This window comes from Hoplias malabaricus, chromosome 4 (assembly GCF_029633855.1).
Source record: "Hoplias malabaricus isolate fHopMal1 chromosome 4, fHopMal1.hap1, whole genome shotgun sequence".
Taxonomy (NCBI): domain Eukaryota; kingdom Metazoa; phylum Chordata; class Actinopteri; order Characiformes; family Erythrinidae; genus Hoplias; species Hoplias malabaricus.
This window is the reverse complement of record NC_089803.1, coordinates 15835288-15857518: the sequence shown is the minus strand read 5'-3', so window position 1 is coordinate 15857518 and position 22231 is coordinate 15835288. Positions and strand designations below refer to the sequence as shown.

The 22231-nt window shown below is 41.2% G+C and overlaps 1 protein-coding gene and 1 long non-coding RNA gene across 2 annotated transcripts in view; one reads left to right on the top strand and one right to left on the bottom strand.

The window, feature by feature from the left end:
- LOC136694927 (venom phosphodiesterase CdcPDE) overlaps positions 1-22231 on the bottom strand; it is a 59052-nt gene that overhangs the window by 23691 nt on the left and 13130 nt on the right. Inside the window, exon 12 of the mRNA XM_066668755.1 lies at positions 3213-3321. Coding sequence (XP_066524852.1) covers positions 3213-3321 — 109 coding nt within the window. The remainder of the gene's footprint in view (positions 1-3212; positions 3322-22231) is intronic.
- On the top strand, positions 12773-20973 carry LOC136694324 (uncharacterized). Its single transcript, XR_010802181.1, has 3 exons — positions 12773-13082; positions 14369-15563; positions 20839-20973. It is a non-coding gene; the product is annotated as an uncharacterized lncRNA (long non-coding RNA).

Genomic DNA, 22231 nt, shown 5'->3' with positions numbered 1-22231 from the left:
AGTTTGACACAGCCAATACATGTGAGAACGCAACACACTCCTCAATAGAAATGTCATGATTCCAGAAAGTCGGTACTAATACCATTAAAATTTCATGATTCTTGATACTAATTTCGATACCACAACAAAGAATAAACTAATGAAATGAATGCATGTCAACATAAATGTTTTTATTTTAAAATGATTCTTCTAGTAAACAAAGGTGCAATTTAGTTAATACTTTGTATCAGTTTTTATTTTATTTTATTATTTTATTTTATTTTGTTTTCTCTTGTTTCTAACCCAGTACTCTACCCCTTTAAATGGCAGACTTGTTGGAAGGTGGGAGCTTCACCCTGATTGGCTGTTGAGCAAAGCAACCTCCCTCAGACCATATTTAAATGGTCTCAGTGGGATAAAGGCAACTAGTGAAAGAAATCTAAGCTTTGAAAACATTTGTGTTGATTATTGTTTATTTAGCTTGTGGCTGCCAAGTAAAAGTAATAAAAATAAGTTTGGGTGTGGTCTGTACTAGCAAACTGAAGTTATGTAATAACATAATTTTGGGAGCAAGACCACACCCAAACATATTTTTATTAGTGTTATTTATAAAGGCTGGGATGGGTAGGTGAACTTAGAGGTCTTTGGGGAGGAGTTCAGGGTGGCTTATGAATGTGTATGAATCCGAACTACAAAAATTACAGGCATGCTGGTCATTAAGTGCTACAAAATGGACAGGTTGAGGTACTCTAAACTGGTGCATTGCTGAGCACCTTGTGAGATTCTAAAGGAATAGTATTAGGTTGAGTAAGCTGGATGTCCTTCATTGATTGTAATTACAGAAATTCAATTGCAATGGGGGATGGCGTGACTGGAATTCAAGTACTCAAAGTGCTGCAGCGATAAAGGGGTAGTGGTTGTGCAATGTGATGGAGCCAGAGTTGGCATGAGGTCAAAAAGCAGCTTCACATAATTAGTATCAGAACAGATATTTTGAATCAAAGCTGAATTTGAGCAAGCCGAAAACGGTCGTGGCAAGGAAAAACTCCCTTGAGGCTGGAGAAAGAAACCTTGGGGGGTACCAAGACACACAAAGGGGATCCATCCTCCTCTGATCAACTATGGACAGAAATTTAAAGTATCACCAGCTAAGTGTCATTATCCTTCATTCATTTTCATTTATTCATTCATTGCCTGTAACTGCTTATCCAGTTCAGGGTTGTGGTGTGTCTGAAGCCTACCTGGAATCATTGGGGGAAATACACCCTAGAGGGGGCACCAGTCTTTCACAGGGCAACACACCTCCAGGCCTAATACTACTACTACTAATAATATAGTGACAATCTGGGGTCACAAAACATCAGACTGGAAGCATCAGTCAGAGTGTTGCTGATCTGAGTCCATTTCTACTTCAGCATAATTTTCAGTGTCTAATGGGGAGCGGTTCGAGGCTGGCAAAAATAGATGGAAAGTGGATTAGTAGCAGCCTTGTGAGTCAAATACTACAGAGGGGCAGCATTAATGAATTGAGATGTCCTTAGTTGGCAGGTTTGCCATGATGGTGCATTTTGTAGTGGTATGGCGGGAATTGAAAAATGGAAGTGTGATCTAGAGGGATGACAATTGAGGCAAAATAAGAAGCTCTAAAAGGGCAACTGACTGTCAGCATTGCTCATTGCATCAAACTCTGAAAGAGACAAATTCTTAAAGGAGCTGAGGAGCACAAGCATGATGGCAATGTAGAAAAAGTAGACTAAGATGCCCAAATGGGATCCATAGATGCAACTGAAAAGAGAAAGTGAAAGTTGTAAAGTTAGAGGCTGGGTATGGCACAGCCACAAACTGAAGGTGTTGGGATGTGAGTCTACAAAGCACATGAGCTGTTGAGTTAGAGGTTGGGTGGATGGGATGACAAGATGAGAGCAAATCTACGATGAGGAAGCCATGCTATGAGGAGACAGGGTTGAGAGCTGAACAGTAGGTGGGCCTGCAGAAGTACCTGTGGAGGGAGTGAGAGCTGGAATGTTGGAGACATGAAGCGGCAGCAGCCACAGGGGTAGAGGGTGGGATGATGAAAGGAGGGGTGGAATGATAAAATGAGAGTGAAACAGCAACAAGGAAGCTGGGCAGTAAGGAGACAGGCCTGCAGCAGCACCTGTGGAGGGTTGCGAGCTAGAAAGTTTGAGGTATGGAGCGGTGGCTTTCTCAGATGAGATGATGAAGGGAGGGGTTGGGATTATAAAAGGAGGAAGTTGGGATGATGAGTAGAGAACGAGAGAGAAGGAATGCAAGATAGCAGAGGAGAGAATGAGGAGCAGAGAGTGTCTGCATCTAAATGGGTGCACTTCTTTTATCAAGGCAGTGTTCTGAGGGAAGGAGGTGTTGATTCAGAAGAAAAGCTTATACGTACTGCCTGCTTTCTGTGGCAATACAATCTGTTGCAATCATCTTGGTGAGCACTGTAGGTGAACTAGTGTCCTAGAAATGTGCAGATTGCAAGCCTTTTTTCCCTTCTAATACAGTTTAGATAGAATAGGTATTTCAAAAGCGAAGGAGCGAGCTGACATGGCGAAGCAGGCAAGTCGAGATCCGTCTCATGAGACACATGCTGCAAGTTTGTCCGACGTGGAAATTATGTCAGTTTGCAGGGTATATATAAGGCTGAGGGGAGGAGTTCAGGTGTGGACCTACTCCCAAAATTATGTTAATTACATAACTTCATTTATTACTCATGTTCGTATGGTGAATGGATATTTTTTCTCGGTCACTAACTCATAGTGTACAAGCCTATTGTCCATACATTCATCTATTTTCAGTAATTGCTTAATCCTGGTCAGTTTTGTTAGTTGTCCTGATCATATCTGGAACCACTGGGCACAAGGCACGCACACACCCTGACCAGGGTACCTCTCCATCATAGCGCATCATAAACTGACACATTCACTCACATCTATACATCACATCACCCACTAATGAGTGGCCAATCCACCTACCAACATGTGCTCTGGACCCACACAGACACAGGGAGAACACACCAAACTCCACACAAACAGTGATACAAAGTGGGGTTTGAACACACAATGTCAGAATCCTGGAGCGACACTAACTGCAGCACCAAGCCTAGTGTTTATCCATTAAATGCAGCTGTCAGTGGTCTCTAAAATACAGTATTTGGTACAAAGTTTGTATGAAACGAAAGCCTAAATGGACAAATAAAAAATTTGCAAACTCACCATGATCAGCTACAACGATGATATTGATGCACTCATGAAGGTTGAGCTGCTTCAGTCCGTTCATCAATTGACCGATCACCTTGTCCACACCTTGGATTGCACTGATCAACTAGAGCAAATCAAAGACAACACCACACTTCAGAGTTTGTTATATTTGATTAATGTAATTAATTATTTATGAATTACAACAAATATGCTCAGTTTAAAGATGATTAGATAAATACATTAATATTTTTACTCCTTTTGCTGCAGAAACAACCTGTACTCTTCAGTAAAATTTTTACATATTGAAAAATTGCTGTGAGGATTAATCATGAGAACATTAATGAGGTCAGGTGCTGATGCTGAATAATTAGTTCTTAATAACATCATCAGTCCAACACATCATCAGTCCAACACATCACAGTCCACTGCTTCACAGTCCAGTACTAAAGGGATTCATATCCCTTTAGCTCATGCTTGTCTTTGGGCAAAGTGACATCAGAATCATGTGCAGCTGCTCCAAAATGTCCCATTTTATTCTTTTCAGTACAGGTTATACAAGCTGTAAATGTAAAATTATTTGTTTCCTTGATGATGCCACACAGATTGTCCAGACCTTTATGCTGGTGCGTGGGTTGATTTTTGTCAACAGGTATGTGTGTGAGTGACTGGGTGAGTGTATGAAATAGTCTACAGGTGTGTATGTGAGTGAGTGGGTGAGTGTGTGTCATCCTGTAATGGACAGGACTAGTTCCCAGTCCATTGTGTCTTCCTGCCATTAGCAAAATTATCCTATCAGAGGCATATCTAGAGATTAGGACACACAAAATTTAGAGTGGAACAGCTGTAGCTCTCTGCTTTCCAATCAGTTTTATGGGCAGAACTTAGCATCCAGTAAAAACCTGTTAAACATTAAATAGATTAATCATGAATTAAAGGCGACATTCATCCATCCATCCATTATCTGTAACCGCTTATCCAATTTTTAGGGTCGCGGGGGGTCCAGAGCCTACCTGGAATCATCGGGCGCAAGGCAGGAATACACCCTGGAGGGGACGCCAGTCCTTCACAGGGCAACACAGACACACACACATTCACTCACACACTCACACCTACGGACACTTTCGAGTCGCCAATCCACCTGCAACGTGTGTTTTTGGACTGTGGGAGGAAACCGGAGCACCCGGAGGAAGGCGACATTCACAATTTTTTTATTTTTTTTTTAAAACTACTGTTTTTAGGGTGTTTCCACTGTATCACAACCCTTATTTGGGTAAGCAATTACAGACAATGAATGAATAAATTAATGTTTCCTCACTATTTGCTGCTCTCCAGTCTGTTTGCATTCAGGAAACCAGTGCGAAGTGTTTACAAAGCCCCATTGTGTCTCTATTCAGTTCGCTAGGCTTCAGTTCAGTTCTCTCTCTCTCTCTCTCTCTCCACAAGGCAGAGAAAAGGCATCTGGAGATTTCTGAGAATGGAGAGATCTCCAAACGTTTTGAGTTCAAAGTTTCTGTGGTAGTTAATTAAAAATTGCAGAGCCGGTAAACTTCAGACAGCTTCAAACAGCAGTCATTTATTCCCCTCAAACATACAGTTCCACATTAAAAAATGCAGAATTTCTGAGCATAAACAAAGCGGAAGGAATAGTGTTTCACCAGGTGTTCATTTGGGTGTTCATTTTAACACTTAAGTGGACACTACTCTTCCATGGATGAGAATTTCCTCTATAATTTTTGTTTATTAGATATCATATATAGGTCTGAAATTACATATACATTACATTTTGTCATGCTGTCAAGGGGCAAAGTGAGAAAGCCAGAAAACCACAGCATGGGTAAGTATAATTTTTGATAAGGGACTTGCTTTGATAGTCTAACCGTTGCTTTCTCAGAAGAACTCATAAACCACAACAACCCCTAAATGTCATTTAAGTGGACTAAACAGCACACAAAAAAGGGACATCTTCAGAGATAGTTCCTGCTTATGGTTTAGAAAACTATAACTTCAGAAGGTGAATTTAAAATGATTTACTGGGAATTTACAGTGTGTTATGTAAATAGGAATGACAGCAAATCATTTTGTGACGCATCTATGATAGTGAAGCGTAGATTAATCATCATGAGTGAAAAAGCAAAACTTAGAAGGCCATGAGACAGCATATCACATAGAGACAACCCAGCAGCTGGATTGAACCCAGAAAACTTTAATATGCACTAATCTTCTCAATAACTATTAGAAAAATGTGCATCATATATATCTCAAGTTTAAGTAGTATCTTGTCATGTGCATTAATTTACGCAGGTTTCAAGAGGCACAACCCTGTAGTCATGACTGGAGAGTGACTCACCAAAACATGTCAAGTGCACAAAAACTCGTCAACGATTTACATTCCACTTTGTAGTCGTGTAAGGTATGCAGAGTTATTTTGTGTTGGAAAACAGAGCCCACCACACGTGAGATTTGGTCAGCTGGACATGACGCATAAAAAGTCATTTAATCATTTAAACATTTGGAGCAAATAAACAGCTCACTGAACCAATTAAACAGGCATAAACAAAGATCACAGCTCTGTTTCACCAGTCGAGTCATAAATTATATGGCCAAATGTTTCTGGAGCTTTGGAAATGTTTCTTCCAAATTCAAAAGCTATCAATGTTGAGTTGTCCCTCATTTGTTGCAGTAACAGCTCTACTCTTCTGGTATCTTTTATATTAGATATTGGAAAAATTCTGTGACATCATAGTCCCAGCTAGCAAGATAGATCTGGGCCAATTCTGGCTCAGGCTCGGCATTGTCGGCTGCGTATTTAATAAAATATGTGGCCTACATCTAAAAATAAAAGACAATACTGGTAACTGTCTGGAAAACAAAGTAAAAAATGTTAAATAAACAGAATCAATATTTCAACTTGTTAAATGCCATACAGTTATAGGTAAGCTCTGCTAATATTTAAATATTTTAGAAAATTGATGTGATGACTGAGACATGATGACAGAAATGAGTATGGTAAATAGGGTTAATATGGAGACTGTGTTGTGCTGAAGGGATGAAATGGTTATTTAAATTTTTGAAGACGACTGGACTGGAACGACAACTTTAAAAAGAATGAAAATGAGAGCATTAATTCAGTACATTTCCCTTCCCATTAGAGCAGCACTGTTACACTACACAGTACATTTTTTGCCTGTGCAAGTGCAAGATTAAGCAATAAAATTTTAATTAAAACATTGTTTAAGTAAGCATAATTTACTAGCAAAATCAAGTAAGGTTATATATTTTTCTGTTTTTTTCTGTATTTTTCATTTATTTATTTACTTTTGTCTTTCAAATTTTGGTTCCGCCTATTTTGCCTTACCTCACTACAATTTGATTGGTTATCTCTCTGAACCAATAATTTTTCTTTCTGCCCTCAGAACATGTTTGTGTAACTAAAACTTCCATCTTCAAGAGCTACATCCTGTACAGGGGTTGGACAATGAAACTGAAACACCTGTCATTTTAGTGTGGGAGGTTTCATGGCTAAATTGGACCAGCCTGGTGGCCAATCTTCATTAATTGCACATTGCAACAGTAAGAGCAGAGTGTGTAGTAGAACTTGTCCGGCTGACAGTTCGCGCGCTCAGTTTGTTTGTTTGCTTGCTGCTGTTTAGTACTGTTCCTAAGCTCTTTACTTAAAATCTTTACTTTACTGTTAATACCTTGTTAACTTATTCTTATTAGTTGTGCTTAGTGTTAGTTGTACACTGTTAAATACCACTACCATTTTATTATTGTTGTTTTCATATTAATAACTTCTCTCAATTAATAACTCCTTATCTCCTGATTATGGCGACCGCGGAGGAGCGATCTCTCTCCAGGCTCAGCACGGAGCTCGAGCAGTTGGGCCGCCGAATTCAGCGTCTCCTGGAGAAGCAGACGGAGCTCCAGTGGGAGAAGACGAGGCTCGAGGCCGCCCGCGATGCCTCCTACGCGGCCGTTGGCACGCCAGCTCCTCCGTCGCGACGGCTCCCCGGGACGGCCATCTTCACTCCAGCCCCGAGCTGGGAGCGTCAGCGTGGGTGTGGGAAGCCGAGGTCGTCTCCCCCTCTACCGCAGCCAGTCTTCACCTCTACTAACCGGTTTGAGGTGCTCAGCTCCTGGCCCTCACCTGCACCGAAAACTAAACAGGGCGGTATTCTTATCATCGGCGACTCTATAGTTAGACATTTAAGAGTCTCAGGCACAAAGAGTAAAGCTACTGTGTCCTGTCTTCCAGGTGCTCGTGTCCTGGATGTTGCCAGGCGACTTCCCTCGGCGCTGCGGCAGCGTGAGGATCTCGGCACCGTCGTTCTCCACGTGGGGACGAACGACACTTCCGCCTGCCGCAGCGAGGTCCTGAAGGAGCACTACCGTTCGCTTCTGGATACCGCTCGGAAGAAGACGGATGCCAGGATCATCGTCTCCGGCCCCCTACCCACCTACAGACGAGGATGTGAGGCGTACAGCAGGCTCTTCGCACTCCACTCCTGGCTCCGGGTTTGGTGTGGCACTGTCGGCGTGGACTACGTCGACCACTGGGAGTGTTTTCGGGAACGTCCTGCCCTCTACCGCCGGGATGGGCTTCACTCTAGTCGCCTAGGTTCTGCAGTTCTCTCTGGGAACATCGAGGATGTTCTTCGCCAGGCTTGACTAACCCCACCCACCAGCACAAACCAGGCAAGTAGATTACACAGCGAACAGGTAAGTGATTTTAAGGATACACTTACAGATAATGGCCATTTGTTTGCCCATAGTAAGGGTGTATGTACAAAGCTTGCTTTAAGAAATATAAAAATTTGTTACAGTATCAAGAGTGTGTCCGAATTAAACTTAAACCCAGAAAATATCAAACAGCGTGCCCCAATAACCTAATCACTATTAAATCATCAGAAACAGAGGGTAGTATCATCCCCACAGACCTAAAGTTTGGCCTACTCAATATAAGAGCACTTAACTCTAAAGCAGTCATTATACATGAAATAATAATGGATCAGAAACTTGATGTTTTATGCCTTAGTGAAACTTGGGTCAGAAATGATGAATATTTATCACTAAATCAAGCCACTCCTACAGGCTATAAATATGTACACAGCCCCAGACTGACAGGCAAAGGGGGTGGATTATGTATAATTTACAAAAATAATTTAATTATTAACCAAAAACATGGTTACAACTGTACTTCCTTCGAAATTATGTACATTAACATAATTAACCCCACCACAAATAAGAACACTATCTCCTTATTAAACATTTATAGACCACCAGGGCCCTATTCAGAATTTATAAAAGAATTTGGTGAACCAGCTGCTAATTTAGCAGTGTCATGTGATAAGTAAGTAAGTGTAGGAGACTTTATCATTCATTTTGAGAAAAGTGATGATCCCCTAAAAAAGGCGTTCACATCAATCATAGATTCTGTTGGGTTCACACAAAATGTATCAGGTCCTACTTATTATTGTAATCACACACTAGACTTGGTTTTGACCCTGGGCACAAACATAAAAAACCTAAATATTCTCCCTCAGTCTTCCACAGTCTCAGACCACTACCTAATTTCATATGAACTGAGTTTAGATATTAAAAAATGTACATGCCCACATTATTATCTAAAGCGCTCACTAACCCCATCTACAGCCCCTAAATTTACTGAAAACATCACTGATTTATTGACCTCAGTCAGTAGTCCAGCAGACCCACTGGAGCTGGATAGACTAACGGACTACTTAGATAACACTCTTCGATCAACTTTAGATAGTGTAGCACCGCTTAAGCGTAAAAAGCTACAACAGAAAAAACTCGCTCCCTGGTATAATGAAGAAACGCTCATCCTAAAACAAACCGTAAGGAAATTAGAGCGGAAATGGCGGTCGACTAAACTGGAAGTATTTCACTGTGCCTGGAAAGATAGCCTTATCCAATATAGAAAGGCACTCGTCAATGCACGTTCAGCACATCTGTCCTCACTGATTGAAAATAATAAACACAATCCTAGAGCACTCTTTAATGTAATCTCTAAACTTACAAACAATCGGGCAGCTACTGATCCACAGATCCCAGCCATTCACACCAGCAATGCTTTTATGGACTTTTTTAACAATAAGATTGAAAATATTAGACAAACAATAAATACCATATTACTAAATCCAGCCTGTCTGTCATCTGGTGTGGATGATATAGAACAAAACATAGAAGAAAGATTAGAGGACTTTGACCCACTACCACAGCTAGAACTGGAGAAAATCATCTACTCGTCAAATTGTACGACCTGCACACTTGATGCAATACCAACAAAACTATTTAAAGAAGTATTACCAGTCATAATCAATCCCATTTTAACAATCATAAATTCGTCCCTTAGACTAGGTCACATACCCAAAGCATTTAAACTAGCAGTTATTAAGCCCCTGATCAAAAAACCAAATCTTGATCCTAGTGTACTATCCAATTACAGACCCATCTCTAACCTTCCCTTCATATCTAAGATCTTAGAAAAAGTTGTGGCCCAACAACTTAGGTCATACTTGCATAAGAATAACATATATGAAAAATTTCAATATGGTTTTAGGCCACACCATAGCACCGAAACAGCTTTAGTTAAGATAACAAACGACCTTCTTCTAGCCTCTGATCGAGGCTGTGTATCCATGCTAGTTCTACTAGACCTCAGTGCAGCTTTCGATACAATTGATCATACTATTCTGCTAGAAAGATTAAAAAACATGGTTGGAATAACAGGAACAGCCCTATCATGGTTTAAGTCTTACCTCACAGATCGCTATCAGTTTGTAAACGTAAATAATGTTTCTTCTACTCATACAAAAATGAGATTTGGAGTTCCCCAAGGCTCCATTTTAGGACCTTTACTATTCATATTATACATGCTGCCACTGGGCAGAGTTATTAGCAGGCATGGCATTACCTTCCACAGTTATGCAGATGACACACAGTTATACATATCAGCCAAACCAGATGACAAACCTACATTAAAGAAAATGGAGGACTGTGTTAAAGAAGTGAAGCATTGGATGTCATACAATTTCCTTCTGCTAAACAGCAACAAAACCGAGGTTCTCCTTCTAGGTCCAAAACCTGCGATAAATAAGGTATCAGATTTAATACATAATTTTGACTTACCTGTTCTCCCTAGCTCATCAGCTAAAAATATGGGTGTTATAATTGATTCAGATCTATCATTTGATCAGCATATAGGTAACATTACAAGAATAGCTTTCCTACATCTTCGGAACCTCGCTAAGTTAAGAAATTCCTTATCCCTCCCAGATGCGGAAAAATTAGTTCACGCTTTTATTTCATCAAGATTAGATTATTGCAATGCACTTTTATCAGGATGCTCCAGCAGAAACTTGAGTAAACTCCAGTTAATTCAAAATGCTGCAGCCAGGGTCCTCACTAAAACTAGAAAATTTGATCATATCAGTCCAGTCTTATTGGCCCTTCACTGGCTTCCAGTTAAATTCCATATTGATTACAAAATTCTTTTACTCACGTATAAATCCTTATATGGTCTCGCCCCTGAATACTTGCAAGACCTCATCACACACTATGAACCACCAAGATTACTCAGATCTCAGGGCGCCGGCCTCTTACTAGTACCCAGAATTCATAAGACGTCAGCGGGGGGGAAAGCCTTCTCCTACAAAGCCCCTCAGCTCTGGAACAATCTTACAGCTAGTGTTCGGGATGCAGACACAGTCACTATGTTTAAGTCTAGGCTCAAAACACACTTGTTCAGTTTAGCCTTTGGCAACTAACCTCTGTCTAGTTTAAGGTTGTCATTTCAGGAACCCATGGACATGGAGAATCAGGGTAAACCTGGATGATGTGCTCACAATTTCTCTTGCTTGGAACGAAAGGATGTCTTTGCCTGAGCTCCTTCTGGTTTCCCTCCTCCCAGTCTGTTACAGTCAGATCCGTCACTACACTAAAGAAAATATTCACATGCTCTTATTCTCTGCAGCACTCAACTCAACTAACTGCTTCCCTTTTACTGTTTTCTGAGAGAATGGTGGCCCACTGATGGAAGATTGTTTGCTGGATTCTCCTGCAGACCAGACCAGACCAGCTGCTCACCTTATTATTATTATTATGTAGCATAATGACACTTCATTGGTGATCATTTAAAATTCAATCTATAGTTTGATCAGAGGAGGATGGGTCCCCTTTGTGAGTCTTGGTTCCTCCCAAGGTTTCTTCCTCCAGCCTCGAGGGAGTTTTTCCTTGCCACTGTCGCCTTCGGCTTGCTTGCATTGGGCTTTGATTTAAATGTTCTGTTTTGAAACTGTGAAGCTGCTTTGTGACAACGTCAGTTGTAAAAAGCGCTATACAAATAAATTTGATTTGAATTTGATTTAGGTTCAATTAGCAGGATAAGATCACAGTTTTGCTCAAAATATTGCAATGCACACAACATTATGAGTGACATACCAGAGTTCAAAAGAGGACAAATTGTTGGTGCACATCTTGCTGGCACATCTGTGACCAAGACAGCAAGTCTTTGTGATGTATCAAGAGCCACGGTATCTAGGGTAATGTCAGCATACCACCAAGAAGGACACACACATCCAACAGGATTAATTGTGGACGCAAGAGCAAGAGCTGTCTGACAGGGATGTTCGGGTGCTAACCCGGATTGTATCCAAAAATCACAGCTGCCCAAATCACAGCAGAATTAAATGTGCACCTCAACTATCCTGTTTCCACTAGAACTGTCGGTCGGGAGCTCCACGGGGTCAATATACACGGCCGGGCTGCTATAGCCAAACCTTTGGTCACTCATGCCAATGCCAAACATCGGTTTCAATGGTGCAAGGAGCACAAATCTTGGGCTGTGGACAATGTGAAACATGTATTGTTCTTTGATGAGTCCACCTTTGCTGTTTTCCCAACATCCGGGAGAGATACGGTGTGGAAAAGCCCCAAAGAAGCATACCACCCATACTGTTACATGCCCAGAGTGAAGCATGGGGATGGATCATTGACGGTTTGGGCTGTCATATCATGGCATTCCCTTGGCCCAATACTTGTGCTAGATGGGCGTGTCACTGCCAAGGACTACTGAACCATTCTGGAGGACCATGTGCATCCAATGGTTCAAACATTGTATCCTGAAGGCGGTGTATCAGGATGACAGTGCACCAATACACACAGCAAGACTGGTGAAAGATTGGTTTGATGAACATGAAAGTTGAACATTTCCCATGGCCTGCACAGTCACCAGATCTAAATATTATTGAGCTACTTTGGGGTGTTTTGGAGGAGCGAGTCAGGAAACGTTTTCCTCCACCAGCATCACGTAGTGAACTGGCCACTATCCTGCAAGAAGAATGGCTTAAAATCCCTCTGACCATTGTGCAGGACTTGTATATGTCATTCCCAAGACGAATTGATGGTGTATTGGCCAAAAAAAGGAGGCCCTACACCATACTAATTGTGGTGAAGTTTTCAATGTGATTATCTCAATCCCACTCCAAAATTGGTTTTACTTAATCATAGATAGACATCAGACTGGGAAGGCCTATTAGAGCCCAGGAAGACACCAGAGTCAGTGTGAAGTTAGGATGGTTTACTGAATAACGGCAGCTCATCCAGACAACTATTATTGTTTCTTTGATACAGTCTCACACTCTCTTAGGCTGACTCAGAATGCTTACAGGAGAGTATGTCAACAGGTGACTTAATATGAACATGTCTATTGATATTGCAGGTGGAATATGGCATTTGGTGGATCTGGCCATTTATCTGGACCTTGGAGGAGAAATGGAGGTCCTTGAGTCCATCTACTGGGTTTACGCAATTCCATCAAAGCCTTCCCTCTAGTGAGATCATCAGTTGGGTTCAACTCTGAGTGTACGTATCTCCAGTCTGAAACTTCTATAAATTCACGAATCTCAGCTATTCTCGTGCCGACAAAAACCTTATATCTGCATGATATCTGTTCTCTAATGGCTTCTGCCTGTTTAACATCAGGTGGCACATAAGGTCTTGGTAGGTGAATCTTAGGCAAAAGAGAGAGCTCTTCTTCCCATTGGTTCCAACTCCGCAGCAAGTCACCAGGGAGAAGAGGGTCATCCCACCCGCGATGTTTCTCCCACAAACGTTGCACTAGGATCTTGGCACAGGTTACAAATGGAAGAATGTAGCCTAAAAAGTCGTACTGGCTTGCCAGTATTTTATATATGATTCTCATAGTAGTTGGACAATAGGTCATTTCTCGATGCTTGTACATCAACGTGTCCGATGGACAGTTCCAAATAGGACCTAGGGCTCCTTCTTCACTCTCAAACTTCCCATGTGCTAACCACTGCTCACTGCTACTCGATCTGGCTTCAGTGGGGATGTGACCAATGACTGATGGCACATTGTTTGTCCACTGCCTCAACTCAAAACCTCCTCTCGCTAGTAAAGTTCTCAGCTTGTCAATCAGCAGTTTGGCCTCCAGTGCTGACGGAACGATCTGAAGGCAGTTATTAACATAAAAACTTTGTTCTATGGAAAACCTTACATCATCTTCCAGTTGACTTTTCTGCAGCACATGACGTTGCATAGCGTATATGGCGCAACATGAGCTACATGTCGTTCCAAATGGTAACACCTTACATTCATAAATATCAGACGGATCTTCTCGTCTCATATCGCGCCATATGAACTTCAAGAGTGTGCTGTCCTCCGGAAGGAGGCAGACCTGATGGAACATAGCTCGTACATCTCCACTGATAGCCACCGCATGTTCTCTAAAACAGAGTAGAACTCCAAGGAGTGATGAGCCTAAACTGGGCCCAGGGAGAAGAGAATCATTTAAGCTAATCCCACCTGTCTGAAAAGAGCAGTCAAATACTATACGATTCTTGCTGTTGTGCGAGACCACATGGTGAGGAATGAACCATGATTCTTCATCATCAGGAGGCTTGTCCTTTAGCTTTACCACTGAACCTGATAGGAGGAGCTTCTGGGTTTCAGCATTATAAGCTGCGGCACACTGGGGGTCTCTAGAGAGCTTCCTCTCTGTGCTTCTGAACCGTGGCAAAACTGCATCTACTGAAGAACGCAGCATAGGCATATTTTTGTTTACGTAGTAGAGGTGTGGCATAACGGTAGATATCACCTTCTTTGATACAGATTGTCTTTGTCTCTAGGATTGCCATGGCTTCATTGTCTTGTCTGGAATGGGTGTAATCTTATTCCTTCTGGAATTGTACAGTGTCGACCTGCCAGAGCTTCTCCACACACTGGAATAGCTCCGCAGCATCTGGGACAACTGAAGTGTGCAGGCACTGTTGTGGAGATAACCCTTGCTCCATCAAACTAGTAGGCCCTTGAAGAGCCCATCCTAATCTGGTGTTAACAGCTGCAGGTCCACCTGGAGGACCCAACTTTACAGGTTCAATGGGTGTTATGAGGTGGGGGTGGTCAGCGCCAATCAAAATAAGGGGTTTTGCTCTTTCAAAGGGATGGAGTGGAAGGCCAGCTAAATGACGGTACTGGGTTTGTAGCTTGGATACAGGATAGGAGTGATCTAATAGGGCCAACTGAGAGGCAGTAAAGGCCTGAGAAATCTGGTAGGCTTTGCGTGGCTGTGTGAAAGAGGAGATCTGGAAAGACACTTACGATCCATGTAGCGTTTGAATGTCATGTCGTATAGTCTTCAAATTAAGGCTCTCAGGGTTTCCCTTTAATCTAATTTTCCTTGTGGATTCTGGTAAGAGTATTGTACGTTCTGACCCATCATCTAGGATAGCAAATGTATCCAATGTACTCTCTCCAACATGAAGCAGCACACACACTACTTTAAGAAGTACACGATTATTGCTAGCAGGCTTATTTAAATAGAGCAGCTGTGGGTTTTGTAAGGGCTTGGAGTGCAGGGCATTGACTGAAAGGGTGTACTGTACTTTGGCAGTAGAAACAATGTGACTTAGGTCGGCCCATAGGTGGAGCTCTTGCATCAGTGTTGGACTGACCGTCTTTATTTTCCACACCTATTAGAATGGTTGCACTATTATACTTATGACGTTGACTTCCCTGTAGAACTGGTCTGGTCCGCTTTTCCCTCTTAGTTGGCTCACTATCATAATCCTGACACCATGCTTCATGCTTCAGCTATTCTGCTAGCCCTTCCAGTGTGTATGGAGTGCTTGGATGTTGCAGGAAGTGGTGGTGGAAATCTGCTCTTCGATTAGGCGGAAGCTTATTGAGAAGTCTAGCTACATGAGACCCGCACCGGAGCTCTACAATACCTACTGGTCCCAAAGTTCGAAGCATACCAACCTAGTAATTGAACCTGGAGGGAGAATTTCTCGAAAGCTGAAGGATAACCCTCATGCACATCAGGTAAGTCCATGATGTACGCTATTCTCTTGAGGGCGATCTGGTGAGGCTGACCAAATCTTACATTAAGGGCTAAGATTGTATCACTATAGGGGGTAGGCGAATGAAGGTAGGAGTCAGCTATGAGACAGGCCTCTTCTGTCTTTAAATGGTCAACTAACACTTGATACCTGAAAAACTCTGTACTGTCTGGTGGTAGGAGGTTATCTAATGCCGTTTTGAGGCGGGCAAACTCACTGGGGTCTCGACTACGAAAGCAGGGAATGGTTGGTTGAGGTCCTCTGTAATATCGCTCTATTCCAGAGGGATTTGGAGCTGGCAACATGCGTTGATGGAGAGTACGGGTTGTAAGTTCAGAGCTCAAGTGGGGGGCCTCAGAAATGGGACGGCCTGTTGTGAATGGAGCACGTTTGTTTTCAGAGGGTGCTGTTATCTCTACGTGTCTTGGGTGATGGTCACTGTTAACCGCTTTAGGAGTTGAAGTAGCCAGGTTAACCTTCTGGTGGGAAGGATTCATGGCGTCAAGGGTAGGATTAGGAAATGGTTCAGCATCAAGGACAACCCATGGAGGTGGAGCTTGCCACTCCTCATCTTCTGGATAGGGCTCCTGCTGTTGGACATTGGTTAAAAGACTGCATGCCCTTTCCATCATCATCACTAAGTCCTCTCTAGCTGCTTGGAGACGGGCTATGTCGGCTCGTACTGCACACTGAGTTTCATACAATTTTGCATTTTGCCGATAAATTTCATCCATTTGCTTCCTATGCATTGTTTGGAAGGGACCACTATACGCTAGAGGCTGGGACTGGAGGCTTAAGTTGCTATCAGCTTCACGTATGGACTGTTCAGGGGTGAGGTGCCATTCATCAACAGTGGTGTTCTGTCTCGATTGCAGTGAGCATGTGAGATGACTCATATCTGTAGCAGCAGCTGGGCTTATGACAGCGTTGACTAGTGGCTGCTCTGAGAACTCATACGGCACCTGCTGTATGACATCAGTGACTGAGGTTGTTTCCTTGAAGCCTGCCATATTTACTTCATAGTCTTGTAAATAAGCTGGACGACGTTTAGGGTGGACTGACTGCATGGTGCTTTACACCGATTGGAGATTAATGATACCAGGTAATGCCTATCCAGCTCGAAGGACCATCAAGTGTGGTGAAGGTTTCAATGTGATTATCTCAATCCTGCTCCAAAATTGGTTTTACTTAATCATAGATAGACATCAGACTGGGAAGGCCTATTAGAGCCCAGGAAGACACCAGAGTCAGTGTGAAGTTAGGATGGTTTACTGAATAACGGCAGCTCATCCAGACAACTATTATTGTTTCTTTGATACAGTCTCACACTCTCTTAGGCTGACTCAGAATGCTTACAGGAGAGTATGTCAATAGGTGACTTAATATGAACATGTCTATTGATATGGCAGGTGGAATATGGGAAGCAGGGTAATAGGTAGCTGATTTGAGGATATTCTGATATGGTCTACAGAAACAAATAAAGAGAAAAGAGATTGTTCATAACTACCACATTAACACACACATTTAATTAACTAAATCCCATGCTAACCTAATGCATTCCCATGAACTCTTGAACACTCATGTCTAACATGAAAATATACTGCAGGCTAAACATAACTGGTTCCTGGTGAACCTTACTTCACTCGACTTAACAACGTATTATTCTTTAATTATATCCACAAGTTAACGATTACTGCATAACGACTAACTCACATAATGTCAGGCACGCATATCACTGATAATAACAAGGTTCAGTCAGATGTTAGCGCTGCCGTGCTCTTTTCCTCCAACGTGCTCATTCTCTCTCGCCTTCATGCTCTCTCTTTGCCTCGTGCTCTCTCTCTCTCTGCGTGCTGCGGTCCGACAACTAATTTGGTCCGAGTAGAAACCGATACGGAATCCTCAGCCTTCATAACACTAATAAATGTTAGTGGTCTAAAACCAGGTGTTTCAGTTTCATTGTCCAACCCCTGTAAGTATTTCAGTTTAACATTATATTTTTGGATACATAAATATTTTGGTATCGCCCAAATGTAGTGTAGACTCTTAGCTCTGCATGATGATTGGATGATCTGTCTGAGGCTGAATCCCTTTTTGATTGACAGCGAAATGAGTGAATCAGCGATACTTTGGTGTAAATATTCGTGGGAGCATTAAATGTTCATTCTGTTCTGAGTTGACTTTCTTAAACCTCTTAGCGGCATTTTCTTTGTTAAAAACGACTAGTGACAAATTGAGCTTCTATTTCTGGTGTTTTTTTTTTGTAGCTGCTTGTGTTTGGAGACTGACTTCTATCACTCTTTTTGACTTCTATCGCAGTTTCTGTCCAGCGGGGGCTGCTGAGCCCTTCCACCGTCACAAAGCACTCACAGGCGGACATACTTCACATGGGCCAAGGCCGTTTAAGCAGCCTAGCTCTGCTGGCCATTGAGAGGACACTAGTCAAGTCCCTGGAAAAGACGCCTTGTTGGTACGACAGGGTCACAGGTCATTTTCTTAAAAAGGAACGGAGGGTAGAATTTACATATAAATAAACCGACACATTTTATGATGTAGGCCGAAATTGAGCTTCCCCTCCTTGAAAGACCAGCATCCGCCACTGCACCCAAGATACCCTAAAAACAATTAATTAGACACCAATTTGTTTCTTACCTCTTATTCATCTTGGTAGGCTTCCTTATCCATGAAAGGATTGGTTTTTATTTTTCATTGTTTCATACTGTAAACTGGAGATACTGTATATTCTACAAAACACAAACTCTAAACTGACTTGGCCTTACATGTCTGGACATGTCTGTTTTCCTTGTTTTGTGAAACAGGCAAATATAGAAGCCCCTAACTGAAACTCAAGTGGTTGTAGGAAGAGCTGGCTGTAGGCTGTTGGTTTATAGTGTGCTTATGATTCCAGATTGGGCACTTTTTTTGTTTTCTGATTTAAAATTATACCTAGGTCAAAATTGACCCTAACAACAGAAAAGCCATAATTTTAACAAGAGAATTTCATAATTTAGTAAAAAAAAATGTTTTTATTATTTTGTGTAAATAGAAGTTTCTGACAAAGTCAAAAAGTCTTGATGCAATAAACAAATTTATGGAGTACTTGTATGCATTTAAAACATAAAAACGGATCGGTCAAGACCCTAACACAAGAGGAAGGTTAAATGATATGACAATCGCTCTTACATGAGTATTTCAATTTTAATGATTATGCGAGTTGATGGCGTATTTTACAAGACGATGCGAGCATTATTGTGGGTTGCATGTCACACAGAACCACTTCCCTCATTTTAAGAAATAAAACCGCTTAAATACATTAAGAAGACATAAAGTACTAGTTAAGTAGGTTAAAATACATACTCAGTGCTGGTTTGTTGTGTAATGTAATGTTTTAAATATACAGACCCATTCAAAAAAATTAGAATATCATGGAAAAGTAGATTAATTTCCATAATTCCATTCAAAAACTGGAACTTTCATAGATTATATTTTCAGGTCCCACAATTGAAATGATTTCAAGTATTTATTTGTTTATTTTCACATAGTTTGGGCTTCCAGTTCATAAAACCCACGAAAACAGGATTAGAATACTGTGGAGAAATCAGCCTGAATTTTGCAGGGCATGAATGTTTTAAACTGAGTGTGACACACTAATAATCTACTAAACTCAAAGCACCTGCAGAAGTTTCCCCAGGTGTCATTAAATTGCTTCAGTTTGGTTCAATTGTCTCAGTTCGGTTCAATATGGAGAAGACTGCAGACATAACAACTGGCCAGAAGACCATCATTGATACCCTCCATAGAATGGGTAAGCCACAAACGTTCATAGCTAAGGAGGCTGGCTTTTCACAGAGTGCTATGTCCAAGCAAATCAATGGAAAATCTAGTGGAAGGACAAAATGTGTCAGGAGAAGATGCACCAGCAAAAGAGATGACTGTGGGCTTCAGCAGATTATCAAAAAAAAAAAAAAAAAAAAGATTCAAGAATCTGGCAGAGATCCAGAAAGAGTGGAATGAGTCACAGCTTCAAAAACCAGCACTTTCAGACGCATCCGGGAGATGGGCTACAACTGTCAGGTTCCTTGGGTCAAGCCACTCCTGAACCTGAGCCATCGTAGGAAGCATCTCAACTGGGCCAAGGAGAAGGGCTGGACCATTGACCAGAAAAGCGTGCCTTTCAATGCCTGGTGCAGGTGCTGGGAAAACTCTCTTTTCTTAAATCCAAGGTCACCTCAACAGTCTACCAGAATGTTTTAGAGGACTTCATGATTCCTTCTGCTGAGGATCCGTATGGAGATGTAGATTTCCTCTTCCAGCAGGACCTGGCCGCCAGAAGCACCAAAGCCTAGTTTGATGCCCACAGTGCTTGACTGGCCAGCCAACTCGCCAGACATAAACCCCATTGAGAATCTATGTAGTATTCTCAAGAGGAAAATGAGGGGCACCAGACCCAACAACAAAGAAGAACTGACAGCAAGCATTGAGGAAATCTGGGCTTCCATAACTCCCACGCAATGCCACAGGCTGATTGCCTCAATGCCACATCGCATCGAGGCAGTTATTAAAGCAAAGGGATTCCTAACCAAGTATTGAAGATTGACATATCGTTTTGAAAGTACCATATTTTGATTGATTTGATGTGATCCTAGTTTCTTTTTTTTCTGCAAAAACTGAGAAGTAGTTTGGGCTGATTTCTCCACAGTATTCTTGACATCATTTAAATTGTGGGCCCTGAATCTATAATCTATGAAAGTTTAACTTTTTGAATGGAATTATGGAAATTAATTGACTTTTCCATGATATTCTAATTTTTTGGAAGGGATCTGTTATTCCACATACAAAATTCCTTTGTTAGGGAGTAGCACTGATTTTGGGCTAGTGATTAATGGGTTGAAGGAGGTTATATTGAAAAAGATAGAAGCCTATTTATTGAGAGAAAAAAGAAACAAAAGCCTGCAAACTAATTCATTTTCTTATGTAATTATATAAAGATGGACTGCAGCATAAAAAAAGTAGTGGGACAGTGAGAAATGCAGATGGGCAGGGAGAAAAGCAGATAGGAGGTTAATTTAAGTTATTTAGATGAGATCTTTAGCATCGGTTTTAGCATAATCTTTTGTACTATAACCTGATAATCTTGCCACATTTGAAGTTCTGTAGTTAATGAATTTGCAGTTTACAGTTTTTCATTAAAGATTCTTTAAAGAAAATATATTGAAGTGAACAAAACATGTTCCTAATCTCTATCTGCTTAATTACAGAGCTGGAATTCAACAAGGAGTACAACTGAGGTGACTACACTTGAGCTTTCTTTCACTACACTGCACATCCTGAAGATCCCTGATGTCTAGGCTGCCAGAGATGAAGATACAACTGATATTTCCATCATTGTGGAGGGCAGTGAGGTATAGACAAAATGTGACAACACAGCAGAGGCGCAGAGACTTACAAACAGTTGATGGAACTGATGTATGCCATGAATCTGAGCCGAAGTGTCTAATGTGTACTTCCACACATTTGAGGAAACTCAAACTGTTGTAAAGTACCTTTCTGCCATGTAGAAACTTTTTTGATTTTTTTTTTTTTAGCTTTTCCAAACCTACTGGTGAAATTTTTGTATTTTAAGCGTTTTCTTATTTGGCCTAATGGCCTTGGTGTAGTACTTAAATTACATATTTTTAAAGAAAAGTCTGAATGGGCAGTTAGGGTGTAAAACCAATTATGTTTTTTGAAAAACTGTATTTGAATGTTAACTAGATTTAGGGTATGCATATCCCCTGTTTATACTTCTGTTGGGAGCATTTTGTGATATATTATCTTTCAGCCTATCCAAATATTCTGTTACTGTTTTTATTTTTTTAGGTGTGCATATAAAAGTACACTCCAGTAGCACACTTTGACAAGGTAACAACACTTGACAGAGCATCTGTAAAATTTCAACATAGACATAAATATTTGGACATGTGTTAATCATCAGCTAATTACGCATTTACGAAAACCCTGATTCACAGACATTGACGTGTTTTAATCAAGCAACATTGTAAGTAGATACAGACGCAGAAGTCAGGAAAAACAACATGACTTGCTTGGGTAAAATTTCAAACTGAAGTAAACATTGACTTATAGAAAGGCAAATGAAGTAGCACACATTTAAACAAGTAAGACATGAGATATAACCCTAAACAATGCGATTACTACACATCAGGGACTTTTCCAGGCAATATTAGATCACAGATTAGTCAAAGACCAGCACCAAAAATGTGTGCTAGTCCCTATTTTGTTTTAATAGACAAACTCAAAATTACAGGCTCTGGTCCATTTGTTGCACTGCATACATTGCAAGTCTCCTTTCACTCTGTTCTTTATTCAAAATTATTCAAATATTTTATTTGTTGTTGTAATTTTTAGTAATGTGACTTTGCTTTAGCTTAGCATGTATTGCAAAATAAATCATCCACTCACAACTCTACAATCACTCGCCCAGTAACATTTAACTCCCCCAGCCAAACATCATACAAGGTCATTCCCAGGCTGTTTGTTTTTAATAGTGTGCTGCTTACTTTATTTCAAGTCCTACAGCATAATCTGTTAACTGTTAATATTCCTTAAATATACTATGTTAGTGGGACACTCGCATCTGTTCTGCTGTAATTC